This window comes from Drosophila subobscura, chromosome O, assembly GCF_008121235.1.
Source record: "Drosophila subobscura isolate 14011-0131.10 chromosome O, UCBerk_Dsub_1.0, whole genome shotgun sequence".
Lineage (NCBI taxonomy): Eukaryota > Metazoa > Arthropoda > Insecta > Diptera > Drosophilidae > Drosophila > Drosophila subobscura.
In genome coordinates this window covers 11,472,220-11,485,175 of record NC_048533.1, presented here as the reverse complement: position 1 = coordinate 11,485,175, position 12,956 = coordinate 11,472,220, and the positions used below count along the sequence as shown (strand labels likewise).

The following is a 12,956-nucleotide window of genomic DNA, read 5'->3' as shown; positions in this document are numbered from 1 at the left end:
TGTGTTGGAAAAGACAGACAGAGACAGAGAGAGAGAGGAGAGTGTATAAGAGAGTCAAAATCAAGTGATGATTTAGAGGTAGAGAGAGACCAGAGCACATCATCATTATAGGTATAATTATAATCATGGAAAAAACAAATGCAATTTGCAAGTTCAAAAATATTCTAGGGCGAGTGGTGTGTGGTGGGTAGAAGTGAGAGGAAAGTGAGAGAAAGTGTTTGTGGGTAGACGACAGTGCTTGAAAAAAGTAAACAACGTATACGGAAACAAACATTGTACATTCCTTGCTTTCTTGTTGTGGTAGGACATCGAAACAACTCATAAGAAATAAATATATTCAAATATATAAACAAGAGACACACACACACATTCAAATTTCAGTTTTTTTGGGTTTTTTTTCTTAGATATTTTTCTTGTTTGCTTACATTTGCATGAATCTGTAGATCGCCGGGCGAGAGAACTTTTTGGACACCTTGTACGCCGCCAAAATTACCTGCTATTTGGTTTTGTTTTTTTAGTAGAATTTTTTTGTTGATTTGTTTTGAATTTTTGAAAAGTTTTTGTACATTTAGAAAGGGAGGGGGCATAGTTTTTTTTGCATTATAGTATAGTGGTTTTTGTGGCGGGCAATATTTTTGGTTGAGGGACAGAGAGAGAGAGAGAGCGGGGGAGAGAGAGAGAGAGAGAGATAGAAAGAAAGAGCGGAGAACACACATATGAAAATAAAATAGCACAAAAAGTGAAATTACGATAGGTAAATGTGATTTAAGTAGACTTAAACTTGTGTTTTAAATACTTAAACTAGTTCCAATAATGATAGCATTAAATGAGCTAGTTCTTTAGGTAAACTATTAATGGAAGGGAACACTAAATGTAGCTTAGGGTTGAACTTACTTACAATTCTAATACTAAACTACGACAAGGTGTTTGTAGTCAGTTTTAGTTCTTGTCTGAAACTAGTTCACTAGGTGCTTGCTGCTGTATGCACTAGTTCACTAGGTGCTTGCTGCTGTATGAACTAGTTCACTAAATGTTTGCCTACAAGCCGCTTCTTAATTTACACAAAAATTCAATAATATTTTACAATTCCCCAACATATTTGTCTTTTGTTCTGCTGCCCCTGAAAAGTAGACAAGGAACGCATTTTCCACAATTTTCTTGAAAAAACAAATGCTCACCCTTGCATACAACACACACACAGACACACGAAAGCGAAACCTCCACTCAGACAATCGCCTTGGGTGCAAAAAAGAACTAGTTTTTCCAACACACACACCAACAGAAATATTCGCACATGCACATACATACAGACCATACATACACTTGTGTTTGTGGGCCATACCCCTGGCATACTTTCATTTGACTTTGGTCACGATACAAAACGTTTATTGTGCGCATAATGGCCATCAACAAAACAGCAAAAAAATAAGAGAAACTACACCAAAAATTACATACAAACGTACACAAATAAACAACAAAAGCAACAGCAATGTAAACAAAAGAAGGTAAGAAAATAAAACAAAGAGACAAAAAAGAAAACAGTAAAGTAAATTATTTTGGGAAGCGAGTGGCAAAACCACACGCACAATTGCAGGCGGAGACCCAACACAGAAGGGGGGGCAGTACGAGGGAGATGGGCAGCAAGAGGCAACAACGGGGTGGAGGTGAGGGTGGTGGTAGCCGTGCTAGGCGCAGACTAAGAAAAGGAGAAAGCAAAAATCAATAAAGTATACAAAAACACGGTAATTTCTGTCCCTTGGCGACCTTTGCTATTGTTGTTGTACCGAGACGCCTATGCGCTTAGTGCTGGTGTTGTTGTAATTGGTTATGTTGTTGTTGTAATTGGTGTTCGTGTTGGTGTAGGTTTAGTTGTTGCTGTAGGCATTCTTTTCCCTAGTTGTTTTTGGTGTTGGTGTTTGCAAATTGCTTCTTTGCTGTTTCTGTTGTTGATTTTATTGGTGTCGCTGTTGTTGTTGTGGTTATCGCTATGGCTGTTGTTGCTGGTTTCTTTGCCCCATTGAGTTTTGTGCAAACTCTCTGCACAATCATCGCGCATTGTGCAATCGCAAAACAATTACAACAAATACCAACACAAAACGCAGACGAAAAATCAAACAAAGTTTTGCATTGGTGTGTGGCATGTGTGTGTGCGCTTGCTTCCTGCTTTATATTTTTGGCCATAAATTCAAGCCAGTTGGGCTGACAGGCCAAGGCAGGGAGGGGACGGGACGGGGGTGAGAGTGTAGGAGCGTGGCTCGTGGCGGGAATGTAGGTGTAATGGGCGTTGGGCTGGCAAAAGGACACTAAAATCATCATCATCATCGGCAGCAGTGGAAGTAGGAGCATGGAGCATGGAGCATCAGTAGCTTGTGCTATTTTTAAACCAACGCACACACACACACACACGCATAAACATCCACCCACACAGACAGACGCAGGCGCATAAATAGCACACACAAACAACCACAAAAACAAACATAGAGCAGAACACACACACACACCTAGAAGCAGCAGGGACGACGACACACAAACACACATACACAAAGAGGAGACACACAAACAAACACCTAAAGAGACAGAGAGGGTGGGGGACACCTAAAGAGAGACAGAGAGAGACAGACAGAGAGGGAGTGTGTGAAGGGGAGCTGCTCCGCACACGCACAACATGCGTTGGCGTCCTTTGCCTTTGCCTTTGGCCTCCGTTCACATCTCCTTCTCCTGGCAGGCCTCAATGTTCGCATTAATGTCACTCATACGCACAGTTGCACATGCAAACGAACAAAAGCAACAACAGCAGCAACAGGGAAACACAACACACAACAGCGTCAACGTCAACGTCAACTGGTGTTGGTCAACGTTTTAATTAAATTCATCCCATTCCCCCTCCCCACGACATTCCACGCCGCTACGCCTCGCCACGCCACGCAACTCGCCAGTTGGTCACATTTTAAAATAGTCAAACACTCACTCACACACACAAAAACACACACTCGTATTGGTGTACTCCCTCCCGTATATCCGTATCCGTAAGCAGCCACAAATGCGGTCTATATTTACTTATTCACAGCCTGGTCACAGCCCATATGCGACACATTTCGCGTTGATGTTGTGGTTGCCATTTTGTATGGTTCTTTTTTTTTTAGGTTTTCATTTGCTCTTTATCCTGTTTTCCTCCCACTCATTTGGGAGGTCTATTGATTTGCTGTGTTTAATCGAAAATGTAATTCATTTCATATACATTTTATAGCTAATCGTATGGGATTTGGGCTGAAAGACTGAGAGTGAGTTAGAGAGAGAGACGAAACAGACAGTTAGTTAGATTTAGATCCCTCTAACGAGGCTGCGCTTAAATGCTGGTCTGGTTAGTGTGGTTTGTAGGGGTATACAACATTGCACACTTATTTATTTAAATGAGTTGCAGATAATTGGAAAGAATTATGAAAAGGGAGTGGGCGAGAGAGTATTTGCTAGTATTAGTTGGGTAGAAGCTACTGCATTAGTGGGATAACTTTGAGGCTCTGTTTTTGGTCCAGCATTTCAGCCTGATCAACCTAAATGCGTTCAAGATAATTGAAAAGTATGTTGCAAATCTATTAGGCATATTCTTAGGCACTACAGCTTATACGAATATCATTTAATTTAAATTAATTGCAAAGCCTAGAAACTATTTACGGGCTGACAGTCGGTCCCGTAAAGTGCAAACCATATTAGCTCACAGTTCCTGTACTTTAATAGGTTCTTAAATGACTAGTAGAAGCTTTCGGCAACTTTTACTCATTCTTATACACCAATTAAATTATAACTCTTCACCTAATCACACCACTTCCCTTTTGGTATACTATCCCTAGGATGGCAGCATTCCACAATCAAATTTCCCCTTCGAATAAACCCCACAAACCCTTTAAAGATTTCCATTCCCCATGCGCCTGCTGTTGTTCCCCGCTGCTGTTGTTTCGATTGTTTTTTTTTCTGCAGGGTTTTAAGATTTTTTGGCATGGACCAGTAACATTTTTTGTATGTACGCCATAAGCTTTTTTCTGTGCGCTAATCTATTTGCATTTTGCATTTAAATATTCCGTTTTTTTGGCTATCTAAGCATTTTTTGGTGTTGGCTGATTGTGGGTGGTAAGTGGGTGGTTGGTTGGTTGGGTGCTGTTGGGTTGTAGATTGTACTCTAGTTAGTGTGTGTGGCAGTTGTTGTTCTTTTGGTTGTTGTAGTTATTGTTGTACTTGTTGTTGTTGTGGGTGCAATCTGGAGAAGCGTTCAACTAACTGCAACCGACAGACACTCACCTTAAACGCGGCTTTTGCTTTGCTTTTTGCCTTTGCTTAACTTTTTGGTTGATTTTTGGTTTACTTTTCTTTTGAATTTGGGTTTTTGTCTACTTTTTGAGTTGGTTTTTTGGGTTCCCTTTGAGTTGTTTTATGGTTGAATATCTTTTCGGTTTAAATCTTTGAATTTTATTCTTGGAATTCCATTTATTATTCCTTTGGGTTTTCATTCACATTTGGCTCTTTGCTGGAGTGTTGCCTAATTTGCTGTACAAATTGCGAGACATGTAAGCAGCAGGCCTACACCTAAACACACACACACACACACCTGCACTCAAAGCTCAGGTGGGTAAACCTGGGAAAAGACACACACCCTCACGATTGCGTGGCAGTACAGTAAACAAATCGCGAGCATTTTCCTTTGGCGAAATAAAACAATAATATTAAGTTTCCTTCTGGCTCTGGCTCTGCCGCTGCCTTGACTAGTCTGCCTTCGAGTGTGTGTGTGTGTGTGTGTGTGTGTTTAGGAAGGTTCTTCATATGTGGGTGGTTTTTCCATGGTTCTCTCTGTGTGTGTTGGCCATATGCTAAAGCGTCCAATGGGCGCCACAATTTGCGCAGTGTATTTGCTCGTCGATTGACTGATTTGCCAGCATATTTGCCTTTCCCTTCATATGTATTTTTTTTCTTCGCTCAATTAAACAGATTCAAAAGTCGGCTTCAAGGTTGCGTTTACCTTTTTTTTATCACTTTCTCTCTCCCTCTGGAGGTTTGGATTTAATTTTCACTTTTTCACTTGGATTTTCTCTTCACTTTTTTTTTTTAAACTCAAGTTTAAGTTTATTTTAAATCATTTTTTGTGGTTGACAAATGTAACACTCTTTTTTATTGGTTTTACATGCATGTTGGCTGGTTGTTGTTGCATGTATTTGTGTGGCAGCCAATTAGCCTTGTCTGCTGCTGCCGCTGCTGCTGCTGCTCAATGCCAAAGCTCTCAATTATTCACGGTGGCCTCATGGCCAATTAAGTGCAATTTGTTAAACAGATTTCTCCCGGGGGCTAACGCCGTACGAACTTCGCTTTCCCGTTTACCGTTTCCCGCTTCAAACTCCTTCGCCAGCAGCCAGGAGTAGCATATTTCAGGCTGTTTTCTTTCTTTCTCTCTTCCTCGCCTCCTGCTACAACAAAACTTTTACACCAAGGTTATTTTTAGCACGACTTTCATCACAGAATTTCACAGAGCACTCACACCAGGAATAGCAGCGAAGGGCTTTTCCCTTTCTCGCATCTGCCATTCGCTTTTGCCCCTTGCCTTTCGCTTTCTTTTTGCACACTTTTTCGCACACCTTTTATTTTATTTTGTTGTATATTTTATTGCATTTCTCGCGCTGTGTGTATTTTGTAGTATTTTGATGTTTTTTTGCCACACAACACACACGTGCCACATGCGTGTGCGCGTCCGTTGCGGCCTGTGGGTGTTTACTCGCCTTTAAAGTTCATCGAAAACTAATTTCATTTCGATTTCGCACAAAAATCTCAATGGAATTTTTGCTTTTACGCTGCCTGCTGGCTGCTGGCTGCTGCCTGCTTCCTGCTGCTTTCCCTACAGCAGCTTTCCCTTGCTTGCGCCTACTCTCGGGCGCCTCTCGAGCGCCTCTCGGTGTCTCAGTCTCACTTTCAGTCAGCCGTTTGGTTCGCTTCGGTTTTGGTTTCGTTTTGTGTTTGTTGTTTTTGTTGTTGTTGCTGTTGTTGCTGTTGCGAGAGCGAGCCTACAACACATTTTCCAATAACAATGTTACAACGCGATTGCTGCTGCTGCTGCTACTGCCGCCACCGTTAGGGGCACTTTCCCATGGCGCTTCCAGTCCCGAACTAAAAATAAAGTTAAGCGCGTGGCCAACGCTGCCAGCCTGCTGCCTGCCACAGCCACAGTCAACGTCAGCGTCGACTGCAGCGGCCACTGCGACGCCAGCAGCGATAACATTGACAGCTGCTGCCCCACGTTGGGGTCAGCGGGTTGCCACTGGGTGGGGGGAGCGGGTAGACTGGACTCCATTCGTGTTGTGTTTGTCTTTGCGCCTGCCATTGCCCCCACCACCTTCAAGGCAAAACAGTGCCAAAAGCAACGTGTTTGTCTTTGCTTTCCAGTCCTCCCCCTCTATGTGTGTGTGTTTCGTGGTGTGGGTGTGTGGGATGGTGCAGCGTAGGCGCGCGCGTGTTGGGTTTGCATGGTTTGTGGGTTGCAGCAACTTGCATTAGTTGTTGTTTCGTAGTAAAGAGCATGACGCTGCACAGAGCAGCAAACCCCGAAAAAATGCACTGAATGAAATGACGTCGTGTGGGCAGGTTGTGGGGGGCGGCACAGTACACAGGAAAGGAGTAGGGAGTAGCACAATAAAGTGTGTAGAAATAAGAGTCTAGCGTCTAAAGTCCAATAAATCGACAGCCAAATGACAAACGTGACGCAGTTGCACATGGAATGGGTTGGCTAGAGATAGTTAGAATGTTTTTTTTAGGTAATTTGCAACACTAGAAGGAGTAGAGTTTATTTATCATAATTATTACTGGCACTAGATGGCCATAAAACATCAATGGTTTAAATGCAATAAAACAAAGCTTAGCGAGGGTGCCTGAAGAATGAGTTTAGAAATTGGATAACTAAGGGTAATTAGGGTACAAGATCATCGCATCACAAGGTTAATTATGGTACATAAAGTAACCTATTATTCAATAATAATAAGAGACATCAATTTGTTTAACCATTTATCGCATTACTCCCCTATTTATATACACAATTTCCCACAAGAATTTGCCTTAAATTCCGAACCAAAGAACTAGAACTGGTTCCGCGCGGCACAACAATGCACAACACACTTGCCCGCACACAAAATCTCAAGTTCAACTACAAATTTGTTGTTGGTTTTACGCGCGCTTCCACAGGAACATCAGCTGCTGCTGCGACCGCTGCTGCTGCTGTCATTGCTATGCTGCTGCTGCCACCCCCAAAAGCCATGGAACATGTAAGAGGTGTAAAAGAGAGAGCGGGTGGCGGGGCGAGCGGGTGGCAGCGCATGCGCTCTGCTGCTGACACTTTTGTGTGTGGGAATTTTCCAAGACCGATGGAAAGCGCATTCCAACGCATGACGTCTGGGGGCCGCCACCGCTGCCACTGCCATCCGCCAGCCGCCACCGCACGGCGCGTGCATTGTGAATTGGCAACAAAGTGTTGAGTTTGTTTTTTTTTTTGGCGAAGGCGCGTGTCGGCGGCTATGGTGAGTTTGCTGCCCTGGCCTGGGCACCTGAGTGCAGCTGCACCGAGCACCTACGAGAGGAGTGCACCCACACGCGCCACACACCCACTCAGACTGAGGCAAGTAGTGGATGCACTTCACACAGCACTCCCCTTCCACCCAGTACCCTAGTTCAGCACCCACTCAGACTGTGGCATTCACACCCACACTCCACGCTCTGTTCCTCTTCCTTTTTTCTTGAAATTTATTTACTTGTGTTATTATCATTCTGCAACACTGACTTTTGATTTACAACACTGAGCAGACATAAGTTTTTGCACAACACTGACTGCCACACTCGTAATTTACAAGCGCTGAGAAGACATAAGCTCTTGGCGGCCCTCAACTTGCTGCCACCGCCACCAGGTGGACCCATGCCCAGAGCCATCTTATCGGCCTGGTTGCACACACCAAAAACACAGATCAAGAACAGGGACGGAGGGGACAGGGCACAGAGCAGAGTCATACAACTTTTGTGCGCGTAATTTCATGCCACACACTCTGTGGCATACTGTGAGGCCAAAGTTGAAATCAATAATTATTATATGCTAGTTTGCTGGGCGGAAATTGAAAATGACAGCAGCTGGGCAAGGGAGTTCTGGGGCTGGGGGCTGGAGCAAGTGCAAGTGCAACACGCTTGCCAGAAACTTGCGCGCTAATGTGCAGCAATAAAAAAATAGAACAAATTTAAATCACCAGCGCCGCATGTTGCATACTTGTAGGCGCTACAGCAAAGACGCTTGTCGCAGCAGGAACAGCAGGGGCAAGGCGTGGATGTTGCAACTGCAACAGCAGCAGCAAGTGCCAACAAGAAACTTTCTAATTAGGATAATAAATTTTGCCTCAGCATCTCGCACTTGACAACCATCGCCCCGTCGCATCTTTCAAACCATAGCACAAAAAAAAAAATACATGAAGAGCAGAAGGAAGGCAGGACACCCCACCGACACACCGACACACCGACACACTGCATCCCCCGCAGTTATTGGCCAAGTGCAGCTGCTTGGCCAACTTCTTGATGTTTTGTGGTGGCTGCCAAAAAGGAAAAGCTGCTTGTCGTTCATGGCTCTACCTCTGCCTTCTTCCCTCTGCCCCGGCCTCTCCTCTGCTTGTTTGTTGGAAAATGTGTTTTCGGGTCAGCTGTGTGCAGGCAGGCAACCTTCATGCCCGGCCCGACCGGCATATCTTCCTCCTTTTTGTACCTTCATGGTGCCTACTGTACCACTACCACCCCAAATATCCTTTTCCGTCCCCATCCATCCTTTCTTACCTATCGCCGCTGCTGCACCTTTCTTTCCTTTGGGCTTCTGCCTATCCACCCATTTCCTTCTTCCTTTCCCCCCCTTTGCTTCGCTTTTGGCCTGGTCTATAATTTATGCTGATTGCATTTAACGGTACAACAAAAGTGGCTCCCAAAAGTATGCAGCGTCCAAAAGTGCGCACTTGTCGCGCGGTCGCCTCGTTTTCATTTTCATTTTCATTTTTCGGTTTTCCCTCTGTAAACAATTTATTTTTATTTTTCTGCCGCTGCTACTTCTGCCTCTTCTTGCACTCTTTTTTTTGTGCACTTCCTCCTTTTGCCCGATACAGATTCGTGGCCCTGCCTGTTGTCGAGCGTCGAGTCAAGTGTTATGCCCCCCAAACCGCACCAAAAGATAAGCGCATCGAAATGTTTCCGTTACAAAACATTCTTCGTTCCACTTCTCGCATTCGCCTGCTGCTGCTCCCTCCACCTCCCTCCCTCTGCTGCTGTTTCTCCACCTGCTCTTCCTCCTTCTGCTGCTGCTTCTTTTACGAACACTTTCATTGCACGTGTGTGCAAATATGCGCGAATTTATACACTGACAGAAAGTGGAGTACAATGTTCATTGCTAAAAGCTAGCTGACCCGACACAAAGGCACAATTTCTGCATCGAATTTCCATTTTAAAGTTAAATGTTAGTCAGAATTCGTGAATAAATTTCATTTTTCATGGGAAAATGCATACACTGAGAGAGTTAGAGTCTCAATTGTGGCTGTACAGTTATTTTTATCTAACTTTTAAAGCATTTTATATTTTCTAGGATATTTTTTAGAGTTTATTTTAATTTTCGCAGTGTACCTTGTGCATGAGTTTAACACTTGTGCCTCTGCTCTCTATTTTTATAGCCCCCCGGCACTTTTGCAGGCTGCGTTTTGGCTTCGTTTTGCGGGCCACTCTGGCTCTGTGTGTGGCAAAAAACTTTCCTGCAGTTAGCCGCTTAAATTTGTCCCGCATTTAACTCGAAAAAGATTCTACCTTTAAGCGCTTAAATCTGACCTAAAAGATGTACGTTTAAGATCTTAATTTTAAAGCTAACTTAGTAACATTTAAAAGGTTTAAAGGACACATAAATATATGCAAACTGTATGTACAAAAAAAGAATATTAAATATTTACACAAAATAAATGGTACAAACAGTGAATGAAAAAATAAAGTTTTGAGAGACATTGAAGATTTTTGATAATCTTTGTTGGAAAAAACACATCAATTACTGGCTTTGGAAAAACGTAGCCAAAGAAAAAAGACAACGCACCAATGAGTGACAAGAGAGAGAGAGAGAGAGAGTGCTTATTTTTTTGTCGTTGGAAAAACATTTTTGAAAGTTTCTTTTTGGGCTTTTAGTTAGCGCGAGAGTCAAAGACTTATTTCAGTTAAAGAGATAGACAATAGAGAGATAGTGAAATATTTTGGAGAAAAAAACATCAATTATTACAGCTTGTTGCCACGTGGTTTAGTTCGGGGGGACATTAAGAGCGCTTAAAAATTTGAAGCAATGGAGAGACAGAGATCGCTCTCAGGCAATCATAGAGAGAGAGAGGGGGATAGACAGAGAGACAGAGGGTGACAGAGAGAGAGCAAGACAGAATTGGACAAAACGTTTCAACTCACCATCGTAATCGGAGCCCGCACTGACAGTGGCTCCAGCGCCGGCAGCCTGTGCCTGTGCCTGCAGCAATTGATTCTGAAACTCCTCCTCCGAACTGCTGAAGGATCGCTGCTGCTGTGAGGCATACTGCGGCCTGCGATGTTGCTGTTGGTTGAGCTGCTGCTGCTGCTGCTGCTGTTGCTGCTGGCCGTAGCTGCTGCTATCCATGGCATGTCCACCGCTGATGGTCAAGTTGCGGGTCAGTGGTGGTGGCTTCTGATAGCCACCCACCATCTGCTGGGACATGGACATTTGCTGCGAGTGGGCATGGGGCTGCTGCTGCTGCTGTTGCATGTGGGTTTGTGGTGGTGTGTGTATCTGTGCCTGATACGTTTGCTGTCGCGACGTAAATTGCTGCTGCTGTGAATGTTGCTGCTGTGCATGCTGCTGTTGTGCATGTTGCTGTTGCTGCTGCGGATGTTGCTGTTGTGTATGCTGCTGCTGCTGCTGTTGTGGATGTTGCTGCGGTGACTGACGTAGCTGATGTTGTTGCTGCTGCGAGTGTTGTTGCTGCTGCGAGTGTTGCTGCTGCTGCGAATGTTGTTGTTGTTGCTGCTGTTGCGGCTGCACTTGACTGGGATGCGCCAAATGTGGATGTTGCCTCATCAAGCCATCCAGTTCGCCCTGTTTGAAGGGAGAACAAGCATTAGTTCTAGTACAAAAGAAAGCTTCTGTTGTGTAACTCACCTGATAGTAACGCGGATCATCCTCTGGATAGGCTCCACCTGATCTCTGCTGCTGCTGTTGCTGCTGCATGCCATAGCCGCCGTAGCCCTGCTGCGACTGCTGCGGATTCATTGGCTGCATGCGGCCACGCTGCTGCTGTGGATGCTGCTGCTGCTGCCCGGGACTCATCATGGGATCCATGCCACTATCCGAGACGGACAAACGGCGATTCGTGGGCTGCTCCTGCTGCGAGTATTGTCGCCGCAGCATGCTGCCAGCACGTTGCATGGGCAGATTCTCCTTTTCGGCGGCACTGCGCGTACGCTCCAGCTTGGGCCGCTTGTCCGTCGTGTCATGCGGATCCACAATGGCCTGCTGGGAGATGTCCTAAAGGGAAAGAGAACAAAGGAAACATGTCAGAGGTCATGTGTGTCACATGCTAGAGCTGCTTGCTACTCACGCTGCTGCCATCGGGCTCGATGCGGCGTATGAAACCATCCTGCTGGCCTCCCGTTTTGTTGATCCATTGGCCCGTCTTGGAGAGCAGCTCCTGCTTCTTGCGGCAGAGTATACACACCCAAATCACCTGAAAGAGATAGACAGTACATAAATATATATATCATTGCCGCTTTAATCAATATATTTTCTAGCTATAGGAAACACTGTAAATAAATTTCTGCACATGGAGCCGGCAACACTGAACGATCTGCTCGCTGCAAATGCGGAAGAGGAGGAACTGGAAGTACCCGCAGCTGGAACCCTGCTCTGTTTCATCTCGAAAATGTGGCAGTTCTGGAACTGGAACTTCCGCATGATCACCTATGTGGAGCGTCTGCCGCTTGAGTATTTTGCTGGCTTCTGGAATTTGCACATTGTCCACGCGGGCGACTTACTGGATCCACATTCAAATTTGCGGCGTTTCCAATGGTATCACATATCGGTGATATTTCGTGGCAGTAGCGTCTGGACACCCCGCAGAAATATTCCTATACGTCGTCCCATTTTAATGCCACTTGAAATTCTATAAAAGTTTCTTCTACCGCCTGCTTGGCCCAACGTCCCCGAAGCACAACGAAGGCAGAACCCAACCCACTCCTCCTCCTCAGAGGACCTCCCATCTGGGGCTATCTTCTTCTTCGTCGCTGAGGTTGTGTGACATTTTGGCAGCAATTCAACGATGGAAAAACGTTTGCCAAACACGGCCAGCAGATGATAAGCTCACGGGTAGCGGATAGCGGGAACCGGAACCCCCCAACGGACACGGTTCACTGAGTTAAATAAAAAATTGAATGCAAAAAAAAAATGTAATTGAAATGCGATGCACTGCAAGGGAGGGGTGAGGTATATGCACAGCAGGGTGTACGACTTAGAAGTCTATGGACCGTTGAAAGGTATGCCAATGCCAACAAAACGACATAGAGAGAGCGAGAGAGAACGCTCTTCGATTGGTGGGTCAGGAAGTTCTCTCTAGTGAATAGTTTTCGCTTATTCAATAACTGATTGGAATGCTGCCAGTCACGGGTAAACGTTGCATGAACAAATTTCTCACAGCTAAAACGCAAATATTCAAGAATTATGGAAGGTATTGGGGCTTTGAATGATCTAGTAAAATCCTTTTACTGCTCAAATTTGAGCTAAACGTTTCACGCGTCATGCAGCAGCGCTTCTCAGTCGATTATGTTTAAGCCTGGGATTGGGGCTGCTAAAATGCAATTCTACTAGGCTTATGTCAAAGACTAGACAATTACCAATATGTTGTATGAGACGGACTCAGTTGCCC

The 12,956-nt window shown here is 44.8% G+C and overlaps 1 protein-coding gene across 34 annotated transcripts in view; it reads right to left on the bottom strand.

The window, feature by feature from the left end:
• LOC117898571 (regulating synaptic membrane exocytosis protein 1) overlaps positions 1–12,956 on the bottom strand; it is a 49,345-nt gene that overhangs the window by 24,323 nt on the left and 12,066 nt on the right. For 12 of the 34 annotated variants that reach the window (XR_004649154.1, XR_004649155.1, XR_004649153.1 and 9 more), the window contains exons 3-5: positions 11,637–11,762; positions 11,198–11,563; positions 10,474–11,134 (exon numbers count right to left, since the gene is read on the bottom strand). Coding sequence is in view for 28 of the 34 variants with exons in the window: in XM_034808067.1 (XP_034663958.1) it covers positions 10,474–11,134; positions 11,198–11,563; positions 11,637–11,762 (1,153 nt within the window). In the remaining 6 variants the exon portion in view is untranslated. Of the gene's footprint in view, positions 1–425; positions 497–4,116; positions 4,147–4,293; positions 4,323–10,473; positions 11,135–11,197; positions 11,564–11,636; positions 11,763–12,956 lie in introns of those variants that run through there. The other 22 variants (XM_034808060.1, XM_034808063.1, XM_034808066.1 and 19 more) reach the window with 10 other exon arrangements.